At 44.9% G+C, this 15,922-nt stretch overlaps 2 protein-coding genes across 2 annotated transcripts; both read left to right on the top strand.

The window, feature by feature from the left end:
• Positions 1–120: 120 nt before the first annotated feature.
• On the top strand, positions 121–6,719 carry ei24 (EI24 autophagy associated transmembrane protein). Its single transcript, XM_056595271.1, has 11 exons — positions 121–254; positions 1,378–1,514; positions 2,013–2,158; positions 2,294–2,354; positions 2,606–2,672; positions 2,885–3,009; positions 3,366–3,485; positions 3,961–4,072; positions 4,176–4,287; positions 4,453–4,527; positions 5,197–6,719. The coding sequence occupies exons 2-11, from the start codon at positions 1,473–1,475 to the stop codon at positions 5,360–5,362; spliced, it is 1,026 nt and encodes a 341-aa protein (XP_056451246.1). The 5' UTR covers positions 121–254; positions 1,378–1,472; the 3' UTR covers positions 5,363–6,719.
• A 394-nt stretch (positions 6,720–7,113) lies between these two features.
• Positions 7,114–15,322, top strand: stt3a (STT3 oligosaccharyltransferase complex catalytic subunit A). The gene is made up of 18 exons (XM_056594464.1): positions 7,114–7,197; positions 7,953–8,074; positions 8,170–8,230; positions 8,335–8,456; positions 8,599–8,744; positions 8,908–8,998; positions 9,113–9,219; positions 9,492–9,656; positions 9,952–10,132; positions 10,549–10,704; positions 11,156–11,247; positions 11,787–11,942; positions 12,759–12,947; positions 13,424–13,540; positions 13,638–13,740; positions 14,388–14,576; positions 14,856–14,971; positions 15,133–15,322. The coding sequence occupies exons 2-18, from the start codon at positions 7,987–7,989 to the stop codon at positions 15,169–15,171; spliced, it is 2,118 nt and encodes a 705-aa protein (XP_056450439.1). The 5' UTR covers positions 7,114–7,197; positions 7,953–7,986; the 3' UTR covers positions 15,172–15,322.
• The last annotated feature ends 600 nt before the right edge of the window (positions 15,323–15,922 follow it).

Below are 15,922 nucleotides of genomic sequence, written 5' to 3'. Positions count from 1 at the left end.
GTTATATATGAACTCCAACCAGATCGACTTAACCAATTAAATGTTAACTCAATATGATAGTAGGCTATTTACTGTCCATCCATACGGGTCTGAAAAACCTACATTTACTACACTTCCCATGGTACTTTGAGGTCGGAGCTTGCGCAATACCCACGGGCCTGGCACCCAGCGTTTGTTTGGTTTTGTTTTTGTCACTTACTGGGTTGAAAAACACGAATTGCTGAAGTTCATATACGTTGAGCTTGTCGCATGAGGTAAGTTCAGATCATCATTACACGTACTCATGTTCTTTGACATCACTCGCGTGTTAAGAGTGTTGTCTTTACGAAAAAACATCAGTCGCGAAGCATAATGCACACATAACGTAAGGCGTAGCTGACAGTGAACAAAACATAAGGAGTCATGCAGTCTTAACATCCTGAGAGCCCAGATAACACGATCTCTGGCATTATGGTGCAGGAAACAACAACAAAATGTGCTTATGCGTCTTTGTAGGCCGAAAGGAGCCGTCTAACGTTACATTTGAGCTACCATCTAAGCTATGTGGTTGAGCTCACTAACCAAGCACCAGCCAGCTAATGTTACAGATTTAAGGAGCCATTGCCTAACGCGTATGGACGATTCTAAGAAGATCAGGGTCGAATATGCTCCTGATTATGTACATAATGTTTGGGTATTAGTTCAAACATGTAGACTTCATGCAACCACCCTTTTGTAAAACAAATGGTCGTCTGCTAAATGTGGTCTGAAATAAATCTCAAATTGTGTGTTAGATTGTATTTCTGCTTTACTGTAATGTAGTCTATTGGACAATGTAGTTATGGATCATTACGCAGCACAAAGTGATCTGACGTAACGATCCATAAGCTCTTACAGCATTCCGTATTATAAATATATAGCCCTATGTCATCAAAATAAAACGCGAAGAAACAACATCGGCCAGGTCTGGTCCACGACGCAAACCCAGATATTAACGTTAGTAAAATTATCATTGTTTTGACATGGACTGTTTACTCGACATGTATTTCAAAAAAGAATTCCCAGAGACAGGAGGGAGGCAGTCTACATTGTTCTGTCTTACATCCGACTATCGGGGGGATACTAGTAATTATTCAGTAATATACTTGTTCAGTAAAATGTATTTGGTATAGGCTATGGTACAAAACTACCACTACTACAAAAACACTGAATATGGGTTTAAAAACAGGATTATAAATAAACAGTCTCACAGACACTACAGAGACCATATTGACAGCTGACAGGCATATCATAAATAAGGGGAAATTCTGTTTAATGATAACTTGTGATTACTCATACTATTAAACATTAAAACCTGCTGTTGTGTGGCCTCGCCCCAATTTTCCTCTGTTGTCCCAGGTTACTGGGAAAGCTCCTCCCTGCCATGAGAACTGACCACCAGGTCGCAAACCCCCCCTCCTTTAGCAGTTGATGGATCTGCAGCTGGTCCAGAGATGACAGACAGCGCCCGGGCCTTCCTCCGCAATGTTGCGACGGTAAGCTGGTCAACATACTCCTCCTCATCATCACGATCATCATCATTACCATCATGCTAAACACATACGCTTCACATGTTCCTCCTCAACTATTGTGAAATGTTTATACGAATTCTTAATTTAACCAAAATTAAAGTAAAATACTACTCGGTTCCCCTGAACAGTTTGATAAGATGACAGATTATAAACACTATATGAATGATCTTGTCATATTCCACATTGTGGTGTGAAGACAAACATATCTATCTATTAATAATTAGTTGCATTATTGCAAGTCATTTGGCAAATATTTTCTCTCCCTAGTGGTAATGATAATTGGTTCAATTTAACATCAGCATTATATATTGAAGAAGGCCTTGCTGTTGTCTCCCTTCCTAAAGATCCCATTTCAGAAATAAAGTAATGATATGGATTCTCATATGGCTTTTATTTCCGTATCTGCACAACTTTAATTGTGTAACTAACAACCTGCATACACATGCGCTTATTTTCCCCTAGGGAATCAAGGACTCCATTTTGGGGATTGGAACCATCTCAAAGCTGGACGCTCGCATCCAGCAGAAGAGGGAGGAGCAGAGAAGGAGGAGGGCCAGCGGGGCCCTGGCACAGAGACGGGCACAGAGCGAGGAGCGCAAACCTGACAAGTAGGTCCCGGCCTCCAAGTGAAATCACACACCCCACCCTTCTTCTCTTGGGTGACCCTCCATAAAAGGTGATGGTCTTGACTGATGGTGACGGATTGTTAACTCATATTCCCCTTTCCACTTCTCTGCTTCCAGTGAACCCAAGTTAGCCAGTAGGATTTTTCAATGCTGTGCCTGGAATGGAGGTGTATTCTGGGTAATTACGAGTGTATACCTAATACCAATCGCGTGTCTCTTTATTCTTTAAGCAAACATGATGAGATATTTTTTAACATGATGACCTCATCTACATTTCTGACTGAACCAATCAAATCCCCCTTGATTCAATCATACTAGTTCTTAAAATAAAAAAAAGTATGATGTACAATTACTTTAGCTCCAAGAATAATACTAAGCAGTCTTTGTTTCCAATACAATTCTAATAGTCTTTAAACCTATCCTCCTCAGCTCAGTCTGTTTCTCTTCTATCGGCTGTTCATCCCGCTGCTGCAGATGATTACAGCCCGAATCATCGGTATGTACCCCTACCAATAGCAACTCCAAACACAGCCTATGCACGACTAGGTGTTGTGTTTTGCAACAGTATGTACAAACAGAATTACCAGATGGCTTACGCCACACCTTTGATAATCATCCCATTGACTTTATCTTCCTACACACCAGTGGTTAAAACTACTACCTGACATCCAGAGCTTATGTCTACATTGGACCATGTGTCCCCCTCAGGTGACCCGTCCCTCCACGGCAGTGTGTGGTCCTGGCTAGAGTTTATCCTCACCTCCGTCTTCAGCGCCCTCTGGGTGCTCCCCCTGTTTGTGCTCAGCAAGATCGTCAACGCCATCTGGTTCCAGGTGAGGCCTCACAAGGACTAGGCCCTAAATCACAATGCTTGTTGTCGTCCCGGTAGTTTATCAATGAAGTAGGGCCGATGGATCTACTCAAGTATCTCCCTCGAGTATATGCTCGGGTAGGGTTTCCCTTCGTCTTAAGAATCCCTGTTGAGTCTAAAGCTAGGTTGGCTGGATCACAACCCAAGAAAGTATCTTGGATATTGATTAGGTGTCGGATTACCATCGGCCATAAAATAACGATACAAGAGAGCTTCACACAGTGGTCAAAATAAGAGACTTTATGTGCAAACAACTGAAAAATTCTTTGACCCTTTGAGGGGGATTTTGGTCAATCGCTGTCCTGTTTTTTTTTTTAGGACATAGCTGACCTGGCGTTTGAGGTGTCCGGCAGAAAGGCCCAGTCGTTTCCCAGCGTCAGCAAGATCATCGCAGACATGCTGTTTAACCTCCTGCTTCAGGCTCTATTCCTCATCCAGGTACACACCTTGTACCTTTTACAGGGTCAAAGCGGCTTCAAGGTTGCTTGCCGTAACCAACTCATGTATTTGCCAAAAACTGCAATAAATGGGCATTATGTAAGCTGAACTAGTGTTGTGACACTCAGTGTTTATGTGACACTCAAGGTTGAAATTGAAAGAAATATCATGACTTGACACTTTCCTGGTGTTGGCTAACCTTCAATGTATTGTCTGTTAGCTAAACTTAAAGTAAGTAATTTTACTTTTCTGATAAACTTGACGAGTCTGATTTGTTTTATTGGATTTACAGTATGTCTTCAGCATATGTAGCACATGCAATTGTGGAAATGGCAAAACCACCTCTGGCCAATCAACGTTGGTATAACCTTGCACTATGCTACCTAACGAGATTGTTTCCCCATCAGTGTAATGGGGATTGAAGGTGCTCTGTGTAACTCTGTGTAACTGTGTGCTTGACGGCGTGCCGCACCAGGGTATGGTGGTCAGCCTCTTCCCCATCGATGCCATCGGACAGATGGTCAGCCTGCTGCACATGTCCCTGCTGTACTCCCTCTACTGCTTCGAGTACCGCTGGTTCAACCACGGTGGGACACCGCGTCCGTTCCTACACGCATACATCACCAACGATTTACTCTTCCACGCTTTCTTTCTAACATTGCTACGGTTTGTAACTTGTACGGTTTTCAGGCGTTGAGATGCACCAGCGGCTGTCCAACATCGAGAGGAACTGGCCCTACTACTTTGGCTTCGGGTTGCCCATGGCTCTTCTGACCGCTCTGCCCTCTTCCTATATAATCAGGTATTCCACACTCTTGTCCCAGATGTCTTTTGGAATAAAAATATCTGCAGTCCTTTAATCACACATATATTTCCATATGGTCTCCAATCAGTCGCTCCAGTTTTCATTACATAAATGATTTTTCTTGAGTGTTTTAAATCTTGGTTTTCGTGTTTTGGATTGCAGCGGCTGCCTGTTCTCTATCCTCTTCCCTCTGTTCATCATCAGCGCTAATGAGGCCCAGACGCCCACAAAGCTATAGTGAGTATACAGTGTTTCCCACAGAAATTTTGGAGACTATGGGGGGGGGGGGGGGGAAGGGGGCTGGTATGGGGCGATTGTTGATTGTTGACGGGGTACGGGGGGTATGGAGCGATTGTTGACCGGGGGGGGGGGGTATGGAGCGATTGTTGACGGGGGGGGGGGGGGGGGGTATGGAGCGATTGTTGACGGGGGGGGGGGGGTATGGAGCGATTGTTGACGGGGGGGGGGGGGGGGGGGGGGTGTGTATGTCTTCAAACTTCGCCTGAGCAAAAAAAAAGAAAATTTTTTTTTTTTTTTTTTTTTTAATAATAATAATTCATGTGCACGCAGAGACTATGGCGGCCGAAATTAGACTATGGCGGGCCGCCATAGTCTCGTCAATGTGTGGGAAACACTGGTATAGATAGAGGTGTGTGTGTGTGTGTGTGTGTGTGTGTGTGTGTGTGTGTGTGTGTGTGTGTGTGTGTGTGTGTGTGTGTGTGTGTGTGTGTGTGTGTGTGTGTGTGTGTGTGTGTGTGTGTGTGTGTGCTTGTGTGTCGGCGTGTGTCGGCGTGTGCGTGTGTGTCAGCTATGATGATAAATCATTCAAAAAGAGCCCATGTAGCTTGCCCAGCATCGTCCCGTCTCTAACCCACGCGACCGTGTCTCCTCCTGGGTCTCCCACAGCCACTTCCAGCTGCGCCTCTTCTCCCTGGTGGTGATGATCAGCAACAAGCTCTTCCACAAGACCGTCCACCTGCAGACCTCGCTCACGCCCTCCCCCTCCGTCGAGAGGCTGCCATCGCCCCACACATCGCCCGCGCGCCACAAACCGCCGCCCGCCAGCCACTGAAGGATGGTCACTCGGAGGACGGGACCCGGAGGACAGTCCCCGGAGGACGGGCCCCGGAGGACAGGCCCCGGAGGACGGGCCCCGGAAGACGGGCCCCGGACGAGGCTCGGCAGCTGAGGCGTGGGGACAAGAGGAAAAGGATTCTGGGAGATGGATTTGTATTTGGGCTGAGGGTGGTGGTGAGGATGCTGACATTTGATTAAGGACAATGGGTCTACGATTTAATTTTTGTAATTTTTTTTTACTAATCTGCGGCCCTTTTTAATGTGGATTTGGCATGCCCATCACTTTTCTTTTTTTTAACAAGACTGGATAATCGAACTGACTTGCCTGTGCCTCTCACTTAAATCCCATTTTAATTATTTATTCATTTTCCGGTTATGTGCCATTTTGAATGTCCCTCTGTTAATTACCTACAGCACAAGATTTTATCCATGGTGTTCAGAAAAGGTTAAAGAAATGGAGTGATGTACCCTGAAAGAGGGAGTCTTTGTGTTCTCTTTTAAGGGACATGTTTGCCTGTAAAGAAAGTAAGCACACTTGTAGTTGAGCTTCATTAGTAGAGATGGAAGAACTTCAACAGATGTCAAATGCAAAGTAGCAGGAGAACAGTGTCTATGATTCCTTCAGAGTAGCAATGCTTTGGGGTCCAGTGGAGCACCTTTCTATGGTATTTTTATTATTAAGTGCTTTGTTTTTAGCTGAATTTATTTTAAAACCGCAAGGATGCTGGCAAAATGTCAGTAAAAAAAACCTTGTATGCCCCGAAAAATTAGATTTGTTAATTGCATAAAGTAGATTGTGTTGATTTGTACCTCATTCTTCATCCCAAAGTACCATTTCACTCCCCTCTGGGCACCGCGATTCAGGGATGATATGACCTGTATGAGATGATAATGATGTTTCCGTCTTTCCTAGGTAGTTTAAGTAAAACGACTCTACTGGAGTCAGACGACACTGCCAAACTTTTTATTCATGTTTATTTTTATTTTTTTCCATTTATCGAAGTTGATAAAACAACTGAGGGGAGTAGTGGAGTTAGCTTCTATTCAAGGATCAGGAGGAGACTTTACTAGTCCATGCAGACAGACCATGGGCCTCTGGTTGCTAGTGCTGCCGATGATGACTGTGTGTTATGAAGGTGTAACTTGAAATCCACAATAAGTCAATCACCATAACTGACTATAATTGTAAGGGATTTGGAGGTGGCCATCTTTTGGAAGAGGTGACATACAAGTGATGGATGGCGTTTGTGGAGACTGATATTTGTCAGTGAGGTTTTGTAAAAGTAACATGTCTAATTTCAATAAAATTGGTCAGTATTCTACAATTGCTGTTTCCCTTATTACACGTCGTATTTTTAAATTCTCGGAATATAATATTTAGAGGATCAATGTTTGCTTTAATAAAAAAACATATAAAATAGCCAGTTAAACAATTCAGAGTGGCTTATTTTTTTGCAGTAGTGGTGGCCTTTTTACTTTATTACAGTTAGTTCAAAAAGGTCAAAATCGGATACTTAAACTAATTCAATGTGTGATCGTGTTCGCCGCCTGGAGGACAACAACCTTCTCCTGAAGACTGCTTAAAAGAAAAGGACCGGCTGGAGTCAAAATGCTAAGGACACGTCACTAGACTACAGCATCAAGTTTTCCGCCCAGGTTCCGTTTCTACAGCACAGGAACGACCGCGGATAAACGAATCACAGACGTGCGAGTTTGCACTTTAAGGAGCCGCAGCCAATAAACACACTCATGTAGTTGGTGGAGGCGGGATTATTGTACACCGAGGTTGTGTGTGAAACGTGAATGAGATACTGGAGTGGAGAGGAGTGGGTGAGTGAACATACAATTTCAAACCACCTTATTGAATGAATTCAATATTCTACAAATATTTCTTGGCATCCTATTTCTGTAGACGGACTTGCTGTTTTGATAGCAATAAAAGCGGAAAAGAGCATCGCTTTCCTTTTCAGTGCACATCAGCTAGCTAGCTTGCCTTGCTAGTCGTATAGTTATAGCATGCATTCATTTATTGATTGAAATTATCATTGATATGAACCCATCCGTTTGGTAGAAGACACAGACTATTAATCTAAAATATCAGCAGAAGCTAAATACTCGTAATGTGCACATATATAATGTTGTAACTACAGATGCAACGGATCTTTGTTGGTTTGTTCTTTGGTCAAATATTTTTAGGGGTTAGTGAGACGAAACTTTAAATAGTGAGCTCATCTGATATTTTTGGGAATATCTTTCTCTATTTTGGATTCTATTATCTTATTGTGTGTGCGATGCAGATGTGGAATTCCTGCAGAAAAGTCAATATGAGCTTGGCCGCTTCCTGGTTCCAGACGCCACATCAACCTATGCGTGGCCTTATCTGGTTGGGCTGGACATAAAGCGTTGGGAAAAATATGCTCGCATTGATTTATTTAATATATCTCAACTTTTAAAAAGTGCTGTATTGGACAGAGAATCTAGACCCTTTTCCATGCTGTAAACGTTATAATATTCTCACACTCCTGGACCGGGATAAGAGTTTCAACCCTGGTTTAAATATAATGTGCATTACCTGTGTTCCCCAGGTAATACGGTAAGCTGTCCCCAACCTCATCCAAAATGACTAAGTTGGGCTTCCTGCGCCTCTCTTATGAGAAACAGGACACGCTGCTCAAGTTGCTCATTCTGTCTATGGCAGCTATTCTTTGTAAGTAATCTAAAGACGACACATTATTGACATTTGCAGTTGTAGTTTTCATACCTAGTTTGTGGTTATGACTTTTTTTCTTTTCTTCTGTACAGCATTTTCTACCAGACTGTTTTCTGTGTTGCGGTTTGAAAGTGTCATCCATGAGTTTGATCCGTAAGTCCCTGTTTGTTTAGTTGTTTGGATATTTCCTCAACTTTTGTCATATGCCAGCATTCATGACTTCATCAGTCATTATACCCGTTGCTTGTCCTCCCAAGGTACTTCAACTACCGCACAACCCGTTTCCTGACAGAGGAAGGATTCTACAAGTTCCATAACTGGTTTGATGACCGGGCATGGTATCCCTTGGGCAGAATCATCGGAGGAACCATTTACCCAGGTAGGAATTGGGACTAGTGTAAAGTGCAACCTAGGATGCGAAATACATGGTGTATTATTTGTATGTATATGCAAGACATTGTCGTCTATGCCTTTTTTGATCCTGTATCAATTCGGCAACATTTCTTCTTTTCTTCCTCAAGGGTTGATGGTCACATCTGCAGCCCTGTATCACACCCTCCACTTTTTCCACATCACGATTGACATCCGCAACGTGTGCGTCTTCCTGGCCCCCCTCTTCTCTTCCTTCACCACCATCGTCACCTACCACTTCACCAAGGAGCTCAAGGTACAGACTCCAATGAATGCCTATAAGCCTACACATTCCGTCGTTTTTTTGATCCAAAACGCAATTCTAAACCATTGACAAAAGTGAAGGCTTATGGCCCCGTAAAAAATGAGCACAGTGAATGATTCTCCGCTCTTTTCTCTGACGCTTGCTCCCTCCACAGGATGCGGGCGCTGGGCTCCTGGCTGCAGCCATGATTGCCATCGTGCCCGGCTACATCTCTCGCTCTGTAGCCGGCTCCTATGATAACGAAGGTAGGGCAGCTCAGACGGGGTATGCCGAAAAAAGGCACGGTTTTTCCTTCAGGAATATGGGGAGGTTCTGCTCACATTGAATTGAATCTAACGCCACTGCTGCCTCCAACCCAGGCATCGCCATCTTCTGCATGCTGTTGACCTACTACATGTGGATCAAGGCTGTCAACACCGGCTCGGTGTACTGGTCTTCCATCTGTGCCTTGGCTTACTTCTACATGGTAAGCGGCAGCTAGAGGCGGCCAGCGAACAAACAGCACTCACCAGCTCCCGAGACGGCGGTGCCATTTAGCTCTCTTAGTCATTCATTGATATCCAAAAGTGTACCTGTTTATTAGATGCAGATTTAAAGTGTGTGTGTGTGTGTGTGTGTGTGTGTGTGTGTGTGTGTGTGTGTGTGTGTGTGTGTGTGTGTGTGTGTGTGTGTGTGTGTGTGTGTGTGTGTGTGTGTGTGTGTGTGTGTGTGTGTGTTGGGGGTTTTCTCTACACACAGGTGTCCTCCTGGGGTGGCTACGTGTTCCTTATCAACCTGATCCCCCTCCACGTGCTGGTCTTGATGCTCACGGGCCGCTTCTCTCACCGCATCTACGTGGCCTACTGCACCGTGTACTGCCTGGGCACCATCCTCTCCATGCAGATCTCCTTTGTTGGCTTCCAGGTAACCCGCCTTTCACCCTCCACTTCCCCTCCTTGACCTGGGAGAGGTTGCAATAAATTATTGCTGCATATATATATTCGATGTCATGTGCCGATTTTGTTACGGGGCTGATCATAATGACCCAGGTCTAATTGCGGTGTGAATTTCCCGTACCATCTTATGTTTAGTTTTTGTTAAGCACATACGATTGCATGTTACGGCTACAGAAGTGGTCACAGCAAGCTGCATAGTAAATGTTCTGCAGAGCCTTTTCCTCGTGTTGCTAACCAACTCCTCCCCGGGTCCGTGCAACCAGCCCGTGCAGTCCTCGGAACACATGGCGGCCTTCGGCGTGTTCGGCCTGTGCCAGATCCACGCCTTTGTGGACTACCTGCGCAGCAAGCTCAACACCCAGCAGTTTGAGGTGCTCTTCAAGAGCGTCATCTCCCTGGTGGGCTTCGTCATCCTCTCCGCCGGAACCGTCCTCATGCTGACTGGTAAGGGGCGGTGTGTGTGTGTGTGTGTGTGTGTGTGTGTGTGTGTGTGTGTGTGTGTGTGTGTGTGTGTGTGTGTGTGTGTGTGTGTGTGTGTGTGTGTGTGTGTGTGTGTGTGTGTGTGTGTGTGTGTGTGTGTGCGGGTAAGGATCTGTGATGTATATCATTCTAGAATGTCTGGCGAAACGGCACAAACCACGTCATAATTCCGTGTCTTGTTTTAATATTGCCTATGATCGGAACGTTTAGATTCCCCACAACTAGTCGTCATTTAATCTTCGATCATAATTGATTATTTCTTTAATGCAATTCCTGCTGTGCATTTTTAAACTTTGGCTTGATGAGAGGCCTTTAAGGGGGGGGTATCTGAGTTGTGGGTCCTGGTGTCTTACTGTATGCGTGTGTCTTGTTGTCATCAGGTAAGATCTCTCCCTGGACGGGTCGCTTCTACTCGCTGCTGGACCCCTCCTACGCCAAGAACAACATCCCCATCATCGCCTCCGTCTCTGAGCACCAGCCCACCACCTGGTCCTCCTACTACTTTGACCTGCAGCTGCTGGTCTTCATGTTCCCCGGTACGTAGAGAGACACCCATGCACACAGACACACACCCCACATGTGGATCACCACGATAAATAAGGGCCTGGGAAATCTAGTGGTTAGGGCAGTTTGACCCCAGCTCTGGGTTCGATCCCCATGGTCAATGTTATACCTGTACGCATCCTTGAGCAAGCGACCCGGGCCCCTACCTGCTCCTCAATGACGTAGATCTGAACTCACTGCAAGTCATTTGGGTCAAAATTTGCTAAATGGTTCAATAGTTCATAGTTGTAGTCGGGCCATTCCTAGACGGTGTGCTTTTACAATTCATGAAGAATAATAGTTTATTATTGTGTAAGATATACTGTAGTGTAGTCCATGTGGATGCCTCAGAATGGACTTTGAATTTACTAGTTCAACATCTTAAAGGCTTTAGTACTTTAATTGCTGTATAAATGACCCTCTCTTATTTCCCTGAACTTCCAGTGGGTCTATACTACTGCTTCAACAACCTTTCCGATGCCCGCATCTTCATCATCATGTATGGAGTCACCAGCATGTACTTCTCCGCCGTCATGGTAAGGCCTTAACGTGTATACTCAATCTCCTCGAACCTAACACTGCTTACCTCCAGTCCTTAGTGGTTTTGGATCCCAACTCATAACCCCTTTTTAGTTTGATGTCAATGGAAAGTGCATATATTTTAAACCCTCAGGCGATTTTTAGTATTGTATAAATACTCAAATGTATATTAATTTAGATTTAAGTCAATAATTAAAGGTACAATGTGTAACATTGACACAGAGCGTTTAAAATTGTTACAGCCTGTATTCAAAAATATTGGAGAAAGTTGTCTCGGGGATACTCGGAGAGTAGTGAATCATAACGCATGATATACCAGTACAGTGCACGTTTTACACATAGCTCTAACTACCTTTAAATAATTATGGCTTGTTGAATAAATGACAACATGGCTTGGAACCAGCCACCCCACCATTCTTCCCCTTTGCAGTGGAGGCAGGGGAAAATTTCAGCCTCGGACATCAGTCATGCGTCTAAAAAAAGGGTGGAAGCCATGTTTGTAGTCCTTGACGCCCCACATTCTCCATCCTTCCAGGTGCGTCTGATGCTGGTGCTGGCCCCAGTCATGTGCATCCTGTCGGGCATCGGCGTGTCGCAGGTGCTGACCACCTACATGAAGAACCTGGACGTGAGCCGGCCGGACAAGAAGAGCAAGAAGCAGCAGGACGCCACCTACCCCATCAAGAACGAGGTAGGCAGAGCCCGGCTGCCACCAGATGGCACCAGCGTTCACTTCTGCATGGCTTTTGGTTTATTTGCAGAATAATAATTTTCTGGACCCTAAAGCACACAACAGAAGAGTTGTTGACACAGTTTGTGTACATTGGTAGCAAAGTGTAATTCCTTTTAAAAAGTTGTGCTTTTTTAATAATTCAAGGTTTATTTTAATCGGCTTCTCCCTTAAGTAAACAATGTTGGCAAATTGTTCTGTGACATGTCAAGTGAGAATTTGCCAACATTGTTTACTTAAGGGAGAAGCCTCACAGTAGCAGACCTCTCGCTAGGTGCATAGTCGCATTGCGTGTTATCGGCGCATGTCAATATTTGAGCGGCTCGGAGTTGAACCACCACCTTGGTGTAGATGTGGAAGGTGTGGTAGCAGAAATCCTCATGGAACCTAACATGCATTTACATTCCTGCTGTGCCGACATTTAACGACGCGTTTTATGTTTTTATGAATGATTTAGGACCCTTTTTTGAAAACGATCAAAAACCCACATTATCATAAAGTTTTTATTGTAGTAGTCACAGTGTAATGCTAATAAGTAATTGAAAGCGTAACATAATTGTAAAAAAAATGTAACTGGTAATAAACCACACTTTATTTAATTGCCTTAACTCAACAAAAGGACAATAAAACTTATAGAGTTAAATTCATATGAATATAAATCCATCAAGTCAGATCTTTCATATTGTGCTCCTGCTCCAACAGATGGCATCACATCCGTTAAAGGTCATTTTGTTAACCCCTCCTTCACGTCCCCGCCCTTCCCTCCCTCTCCACTAGGTGGCCAGTGGGATGATTCTGGTCATGGCCTTCTTCCTGATCACTTACACCTTCCACTCCACCTGGGTGACCAGCGAGGCGTACTCCTCCCCCTCCATCGTGCTGTCAGCCCGCGGTGGCGACGGCAGCCGCATCATCTTCGACGACTTCAGAGAGGCATACTACTGGCTGCGCCACAACACCCCCGAGGTGAGCCCCCGTGCGGGCAGTCCCGGGCAGGCAGCCCCGTGCCGTCAGAGAGTGCCTGTGCAGCTAACAAGTTCAAGTTCAGCGAATGAATGGGTGTTTATCAAGGGCAGAGTTTTAATGGTTGCCATGGATGGTTATCGCTAGATGGCGTAACAGAATACTATTATAACTTTTTAATGGGACTGGGTAATTATCGTCTGTATGTTCCTTCTAGTGTTGTTTAGGCCTTTGTTCAGAAAAAGCAAACCAAGCACCAGGGTTTTAGCAATAATCCAATACAAAAGAGGCCTAGCGTCTGACAGGTGAATAGTTCACCATTCAGCAACTCTCTCTGGTGCCTTAATGGTTATGGAATGAAATGGAATATTGATGCATTTCACAAATTGGTCAAATATTGTTGTATTTAGACTTATTGGACATTGATGTTGAAGAGGATATATTTTACTGAACTTTGCGGTTTCCTCCTCTGTCTCCAGGATGCCAAGGTCATGTCCTGGTGGGATTACGGCTATCAGATTACGGCCATGGCTAATCGAACGATTTTAGTCGACAACAACACGTGGAACAACACTCACATCTCCCGCGTGGGACAGGTGAGCTGCCCTGCTCCGGGTCTCAATCCCAAACTGTTAACCGCATCCGCTCTCAAGGGAGTATGCCTCACCTTGCCCACTTCTTGTCCACGTGAAGGCCATGGCGTCGACGGAGGAGAAGGCCTATGATATCATGAGGGAGCTGGACGTCAGCTACGTCCTGGTCATCTTCGGCGGACTCACAGGCTACTCCTCAGACGGTAGGTCGGGATGAAGCAGCCACTGCCTGGTTGATTGGCTGGTTTGAATTTCTGGGTTAAGCGTGAGTGGTTGGATTTGAATTGTTTTTGATGTGACATCACAGCTGGTGTCTGGAGTCTCACTTGCACATTCTACTGACATGTCAAGTCAAAGAGGCGTTTTCACATCAGTGAAAATGCCATCGCAGGCAGCAACACACCTGCCAAAACCGGTTTTCTATCGCATGACAAGAAAACGACACAGCCTTGTTCCAACTGCTGCCTTGTCTTTCTCTATTCCTCTTCCTCTCGCCTTAAGGGGGGCTGAAAAAATACCAGTTTTATTACCTGTAACTACATCGCTCTGTAGAACCCCTGTCTTTTCTCCAACCAGGGCGGCAGTAGCTCAGGAGGTAGAGCGGGTTGGCTGGTAACCGCTAAAGTTTGCTAGTTCGATCCCTGGCGCCTCCTACCTTTAGTGTTGAGGTGTCCCTGAGCAAGGCACCACATCCTTACTGCTCCCGACCATGCAAGGCTGTCACCTTGCATGGCTGACTCCACCGTCAGTGTGTGAATGTTAGGCAATATTGTGAGGCGCTTTGGTTGGCCTGGTTACAAAAAAGCGCTATATAAATGCAGTCCATGTACCATGTCGGCCCCCCCTCCAGACATCAACAAGTTCCTGTGGATGGTGCGAATCGGAGGCAGCACGGACACGGGAAAGCACATCAAAGAGCACGACTACTACACGCCCACCGGGGAGTTCCGGGTGGACCGCGAGGGCTCCCCTGTGCTGCTCAACTGCCTCATGTACAAGATGTGCTACTACCGCTTCGGACAGGTCTACACCGAAGCCAGTGAGTCACAAAAAACCAAACTCAAGGATCCAGGCTCCTACCCTTACGTGCTCTCACGGCTTCCTTTTGTTTAAATGCTCTAGTTGGGATGCAGGGGAGACTTATTTTTGGATCCCCTATTCTCGTTGCTGGTGCTAGGAACATATGCGCTTATGAACATATGCGATATGACCTCAATATTTACTGTCTTTCGATAATTGAATGCTGTTCTATTCATGGGCATTGTGGCTAATGCTAAGATGTTAAGTTTGACCCCAGTGTAATGCCTTGTATCTGCAGAGCGCCCACCAGGTTACGACAGGGTGAGGAATGCAGAGATCGGGAACAAAGACTTTGAGCTGGACGTGTTGGAGGAGGCCTACACGACAGAACACTGGCTAGTTAGGATATACAAGGTAAACACTTTGCTTTCCCATCTGGTCATCCCCATTGTTGACATGCATGCACGCACGCACACTACTTTACTTTTTGCTTGAAAATATAAAAATGGTTATATTTTCAAAATAAATGGTTATATGCTATCCTTGATAACCAGTGATCTGTTTATTTTTGCCAGGTGAAAGACCTGGACAACCGAGGTCTCTCCAGGACATAATGCCTTCAGTTCCGTCCTCAATCACTCAGCCCCTTCTAGCGAAAAGCACTGAACAGCCTTCCCCTGTGGCCAGACGAATTGGGGGGGAAAACAAGAACTTTTTATACTTTGGTTGGGGAGGGCAAGATGCAGTAAAGAGATTTTGGTTTTGTGGTTGAGCTTCTTTTTTTTTTTTGGGAGGGGGGTGGTTTATTTTGTTATGTCATCTGGTCTCAGAGAGCTTGTGTTTAAAAGTATGAAACAATTCAAGAAATATGGAGCAGTGAAGTCTGCCATCATGTGGCCAAAATAAAGTGTTTGAGAGGGTTTTGGATTAAAATTTGGAATAAATGTGACCTTTTGTCCTTTTTTTCACTAAATGGAGCCCATATTTGGAACTTTTATGTTCCTTCCTTTTGGTGGTCCATAAATAAATCCCCTCCTCCCCCCTAATTATATTAGTTCTGATTTTGTAGGATTCAGGTTATGGTCCAAATACAGCTTTGAATTAAACACAAGATCCGGCTAAAGACCTAACCAACTCAGTTAAATATTCAAGAATTTGAATTACACTAAGGTCTGCACGGAATTTTTGTTTTAATGGCATGCTCTGACTGCCTACTCAACTCTAGTCTATGAAAGCAACCTGGTACGGTACATTTTTTAAAATGAGTTTTTTCCCGAAAGTAGAGTACAGGGTTGTTTCACTGACCTAAGTGTCGGTACAGATCAGAAGCAATTTTACCAAAATTGCACTGATTCGTCCTTTTGC

This window comes from Gadus chalcogrammus, chromosome 7, assembly GCF_026213295.1.
Source record: "Gadus chalcogrammus isolate NIFS_2021 chromosome 7, NIFS_Gcha_1.0, whole genome shotgun sequence".
Lineage (NCBI taxonomy): Eukaryota > Metazoa > Chordata > Actinopteri > Gadiformes > Gadidae > Gadus > Gadus chalcogrammus.
Note: the sequence above shows the minus strand (reverse complement) of the source record. Positions and strands in the feature narration are given on the sequence as shown.